Source organism: Heteronotia binoei, chromosome 8 (genome assembly GCF_032191835.1).
Source record: "Heteronotia binoei isolate CCM8104 ecotype False Entrance Well chromosome 8, APGP_CSIRO_Hbin_v1, whole genome shotgun sequence".
Lineage (NCBI taxonomy): Eukaryota > Metazoa > Chordata > Lepidosauria > Squamata > Gekkonidae > Heteronotia > Heteronotia binoei.
Genome location: NC_083230.1, coordinates 68,901,336 through 68,907,159, shown reverse-complemented (window position 1 = coordinate 68,907,159; position 5,824 = coordinate 68,901,336). Strand labels below are relative to the sequence as shown.

Here is a 5,824-nt window from a genome sequence, read left to right as displayed (position 1 = left end):
TTGGCAGGCTGCTCAGGGCAGGTTTCCCAAAGTATATTCATTTAAACTTTTATAAGCTGTAATGTATTTGAATAGATCCTGTGGAAGTCAACTGGCATTCTTGGCTCCCACAGAGTTTTCAGACCTCTCCTAGTTTCCAGAGGACATTCTTGTGTCAGACGTTTTGGCATCTCTTCCCTTCTTTTCTTGCGGTTTAATCAAACGTGGCTTCGCGCTTCCCAGCTCTTCTTTTCCCTATATCATTTCTGAATCATGGGATGGCGTCGGGGCAATGAAAAACCAGGACCGGTGCTCAGCACAGTCACGTTCGGGCAGCAAAAATACAATACTTTCAAATGTTGCTGGCATTGAACGTCTGCTATGCACAAGGAAAGATACACGTGAGTTGAGCAAAAGTGGGAGTACTGTCACGTCCGCTTAGGCAAATCCTACAGTCACAGTTATGAATTGCGCTAAAATAGGGCACGGCTTATGTCCCTTGGTACGGAGCTAAACAACATCCAGACTCCGTTGGAGAAAGCAACTCCAGATGCCATCGGATTGTAAACAAGCTGACTAGTTCTGGAGGAGTCAGAGGGGTGGCGGTGAAGAAGAATGGTCGATATGTCTCTTCCAGAGGGCCGCTGCCACTCTGGCGAGGAAGTTCGCGCTGCTGTCGCTTCTTTCTACCAACGCCAAACACTCCATTCCCAAACTGAGGCTGCGGCTGTTTCCCAGCCTCGGCAGCCAACGCAGCTCCAACTTCTCCCTCCTTCTATTTGTTTACAATCAGATGACATCACTCCTGCCCGAGCCCCCTCCGCTCCAAAGACAACGTCACAATGGTGCGATCACCGGATTGGCAGCGGCGGGTTCTCAGTCCCTCGCCGACGCCATTGTCGCCCGACAGCGGCTATAAAAGGCGGCGCACGCAGCACCACTTCCTTCGTGCCGTAGACGGGAGATGGTTGAAGTGTTTGTCGACGTCGCTGCTGCCCTCCTACGTCAGCGGGAGGCAGATGAGTTGGGGGGAGCTTTTCACTTCAGTTCTCTGAACACGCTCAGTGCTTTCCCTAACTCTCCTCTTTTTCTCTGACCCCCGCCACTCGCGCTCCCCTCCGCCCCGTGCCCTCCCACTCAACCACCGGAGCTGGCTGCCCCTCGCCCCCGCCGCCTCCATGCATCCTGCCCTTTACACCCGGGCCAGCATGATACGCGAGATCGCCGCGGCTGTGGGCTTCATCTCCAAGTTCCTGCGCACCAAGGGACTGATGAACGAGCGGCAGCTGCAAACGTTCAGCCAGAGCCTGCAGGAGCTGTTGGCAGGTGAGAGGCGGGGGGGACGTCAAGAACAGCCATGATCCCATCGTCGTGGTTAGTAACAATAATCAGGGAGAAGACTATTTAGATTCCCTCTCCCCTTCTGGTCCTTGTCTCTCTAAAAGGTCTATCCTTTTCAGTGACATTTGGTCCCCATTCCGCCTGTTCCTTTCCCCGGATAGTTGTGCGTTGAGGGGAGATGGAGGGGTGTTGTTTTGTTTGTGTAATTGTGTTATTTTAAGGCGCGTAAACGAAACCGGGAGACGAAACTGATCTTTGTACAAAGCACAGGATTAGGAAGCAGCCCCCCCCCCCCGATACTGCAGTTCTTTCTTGTAGCATCAACTATGCTCGCACTAATACTTTTTTTTTTTTTTAAGAAAAGGTCTGCTTTTTTCCCTTGACCCATTTTGAGATCTCTGTGTGGGTGTCTTTCCTTCTCTGTATTCCTGTTCGAGATCACGTCATTCCGATTAGTTAACCCCTTTCCTCCAGACACACATATACGTTTCTGCCCGGAAAGGGGAGGGATGGCGTATTCCCTTTCCTTTCCCGGTGTGGTTCTCTTAATTCCCATTGTACAGTGTGGAGGTGGTCTGGTTTTGATTGAATCGTTTTATATTTCATTAGGGTGAAGAAAAAAAGAATGTGATTTTATGTAGTGACTCCAAATCTCAGGAAGTCTTGTTTTGTATATCCTGCTTATCTCCATTCGTGCAAGTGGCCATAATGGCTTCTGTGTGGGATGTCAGCAGAATGCCCTTGGAGATGACCCATTTGCCCCTTGGACTGTTCTGGGTCTGAGGGTGGGCTTATGGGCTCTCTTCAGCAGATGTGTCCCTCAGCAGCCCATCCACAGAAGAACTGTATCCTGAATCATTCCACATTTTTCATTTAGCAGTTAAGACAAGGCAAGAAGTGTTAGTTCTTTTTCCACTTAGCTTCTGAGAGAAGCAGATGGGGTATTCATGTCAGCTGAGTGAGGGGTGACAAATGGCAGTATTCATTCTTTGGCTAGAGCCCAGCTATTATGGAGCTGGTGTGTATGCTTAGTCCCAGAGGCACTTCTCACTTCTTCCTTTTCACTACCTCCAGCTTTACTTTAAAACCCAGAAGCACTCACCTCCCTTTCTTATTTCTGGGACAGCTTGTAATAGTATATCTGTACAGATTCCTGCTGCTCCTTTTCTGCATCTCACAGCGATCCCTTGTTTTCATTTCACTGTCTAAACGTGGCTTCTTTTCATTGTAGTAAGACAAAGAAATGCCACTAGTGTGTGAGCAAAGCAGTTGTAGTAATTCACTGTACTCTGATGTGCTTGTCCAAGATGAGCATTGAAATGCGAATGTTGTAATAACTATCAAGCATCATTCTGTGGATTTCACTGCTGCTATTCCATGCATTTCTAATTTTAAAAATTAAAGGATGCATTCACTCAATAATATGTAAAGCATTTCAAAGTACTCTATAGTTCTGGAAATATTTTCCAGTGGGTAGTACTGAAATGCTTTAATGAAGCATTTGACTCTACTGTAACAAGATTCTTTGGAAAGCATGGGAACAAATATCCTCTCCCATAGAATTAAAAGTATCATAATGGAGCCATGCAATTTAAGCAAAACATCGACTATTGACAGGAGTATAACTTTTTAGATTGATTTTCAAAAATCTGTCACCTACTAGAATTCATACTGCTCCGCCTGTGTAACTAATAACAAAGATGCAAAAGGAGCTCAGATGTGACAAATATATGCAAACTTCTACAGATTGTGTTTTTTAGAATGTGTTACTGAACATAAATTATGTGGTACTTTTGTTTAGTATCACAAACTTAAGTATTTAGCCAGAGAATACAGGTCATCTGCTTTTCATATTTTCATGCATGGATATTCATGTATGAATAGATGTGTTTTGTGATGTGAGAATGTGGCTCCTGTGTCTCTTTTAATTTAATACACATCTGGAGGCAGATTTCCTGCTTCTGGCTGTGTATGCAAATACACTTGAGCTTGCATTACAGAATGCTGATTACTTTATATACAAGTGTGAGTCTGTGTATAAAACAGCAAAGTTTGAAACAGTAACATCTTTTTTTGTATTGCCACTGGTTTCTACCCAGTGAACCAATTACTTGTGCATTTTTTACTCCCCTTTAGGGGGTATCTTTCAGAATAAGTTAGTTGACAAAGAGATCTACCCATAATTTCTCTAGAAAAGGTGCAGTGATTGAAGCATCTCTGTTTCTTCAAGCCTACCACTAGGCCAGTAAAAAGGCCAGTATTCCTGTACTTTTGTACAGGATGTACTTTTAGGTTAACCTACAAAGTTCCCTTATAACAAGTTAGACCATCAGTCCATGTTGCTCAGTAAAGACTTCTGTGATTGCCAATGGCTTTTCCGGACTTCAAGCAGAGAAAGGTTTTAACACCTGTTATCTGATCTGCCTCTTCCCCCTGAAGATGACATGGAATTGAACTGCAAAAGATGTACTATATCACTTAGCCGTGGCTCCTCCTTCACAGCTACATATGGCTGTGTTATATCTGATCTTATGTAGGTTTTTTTTTATTGGTCTGAACTGACTTTTTTCTTTATGTGTAAGAAAGGGGTTATATGTGTTTCTGAACTGGTTATGAAAAGCTAAGTGTGATCTCTTTGTTGCCTTGTTTTTGTTCTGTAGAACATTATAAACATCACTGGTTCCCTGAAAAGCCATGTAAAGGATCAGGCTACCGTTGTATCCGGATCAATCATAAAATGGATCCCTTGATTGGGCAGGCAGCACAACGCATTGGAATCAGCAGTCAGGAACTGTTCCAGCTTCTTCCAAGTGAACTCACTCTCTGGGTTGACCCTTACGAAGTATCCTATCGTATTGGAGAGGATGGCTCGATCTGTGTGCTGTATGAAGCTACACCAGCAGGAGCTAGTCAAAATAGCACCAGCATGCAAATGGTAGACAGCAGAATAAGCTGCAAGGAAGAACTTCTCTTGGGCAGAACAAGTCCCTCCAAGAGCTACAATATGATGACTGTATCAGGTTAAGATATAGCCTATGGACGGATCATCTTATAATGGATGGATAAATTTGTTTCTTTTTCTTTGGGTGGGCTCCTTTGGGGATGGATTATGGAATTTAAACCATGTCACAGCTGTGAAGACCTGGCACAAGATAGAGTGGTAAACTTTATTTTATAGTGGCAGTGCCATAGTTTCGACAGTACCTTTCAGTGATTTTAATAGCCTGTGAGTAAAGATGATCACTTTATTTCCTTAAGGTGTGAAGTTGTCCCAGGAAGGCTGAAGTTTTCTCTCAGATGTTGTGCTTAATTTTTTTTAAAAAACACAATTCTTTCAGCCCAAGTCTGTAGCTATAAAAATGTTCTCTGCAGTAAATCTTGCTGAGTAAATTTGCACTATGACATTTTAAAAAAATTGTTACCATTTTTGGCAGCTCAGTAACACAATTTGTTAATGAAATGTGGTAGTACTGGAACTTTTATCTTACAGGTCTTTTACCTAGCACTTACCAATATGTATAAACTGTACATAAGTCACACATAGTGAGCATGAACTGGGAAAAAAATGGTCAGATCTCTGTGTTGCATATTGGCCTTCAAGGTAGCAAGTCAGCAGGCTCCACTATGTCAACAGGCTTTAGAGAGACCATATAAAGACACTGTCTGAACTGTGGTGTGTTTACCAGCCAGCTATCTGTACATTTGCTAGCTTGTAGTTTTCTAAGACTGAGTAAACCTCTTATTTTTAGAAAGTGGAGGTCTGGTTTGTAATTTCCTTGTACTTAATTGGGTAAAAGTCTTTTCCACAAACCACCATCTATTTTGTGAACTTTGTTAGTCATATTTTCTTTTTTTTTTTGGTAAATTATGAACTGGTGTAAATTTGTACAGTTCATGTATATTGATTGTGGCAAAGTTGTACAGATTTCTATATTTTGGATGAGAAACTTTTCTTCTCTATATAATAAATTGTTTCCTATCTTGGCATTTTAATTTAATCTCTTGTCGTGCTTGCATAGGATCAGTTAAACTATTTTTAGGTCCTAGTGGACTTAATGTAAAGGATAAGCATTGAAAGGGATAAGCATTGAGCACTGATGCAGGGGAAAGCTTGGTGATGTTACAGATGGATGGATGATGTCTGGAGAGCCACACTGATGTGCTGTTTTAATATCTCTTTTAAAATGGGCTATACTGTGGAAATAGCATAAGCATCCAGTAATTCTGAAAATACGCAGAAATAGTACTCAACAAATGAGTGCTGTGAATAAATCCAGAGACTAATGTTTACATGGCTTCTTGCTGAACAAAGATTTAGCTAACTTAAACTGGCTATTCTGAACTTCCATTTAAAATAACAAAAATATTTCTGATCTGATGGATGCTCTTACTCAGTGTTTACTAGGATAAATATTTCACAGTTCTTAGGAGCAGTTTTATCACTCAACAGAAAGACTGCCAGCAAATGCAGGACTCTCTTAGAATTCAGTAAAGATGCGAGTCT

At 42.4% G+C, this 5,824-nt stretch overlaps 1 protein-coding gene across 1 annotated transcript; it reads left to right on the top strand.

Moving 5' to 3' along the window:
- Positions 1-1,082: 1,082 nt before the first annotated feature.
- Positions 1,083-5,313, top strand: BTG1 (BTG anti-proliferation factor 1). Its single transcript, XM_060245179.1, has 2 exons — positions 1,083-1,305; positions 3,981-5,313. Exons 1-2 carry the CDS (start codon positions 1,158-1,160, stop codon positions 4,343-4,345), a joined length of 513 nt encoding a protein of 170 aa, XP_060101162.1. The 5' UTR covers positions 1,083-1,157; the 3' UTR covers positions 4,346-5,313.
- Positions 5,314-5,824: the final 511 nt, after the last annotated feature.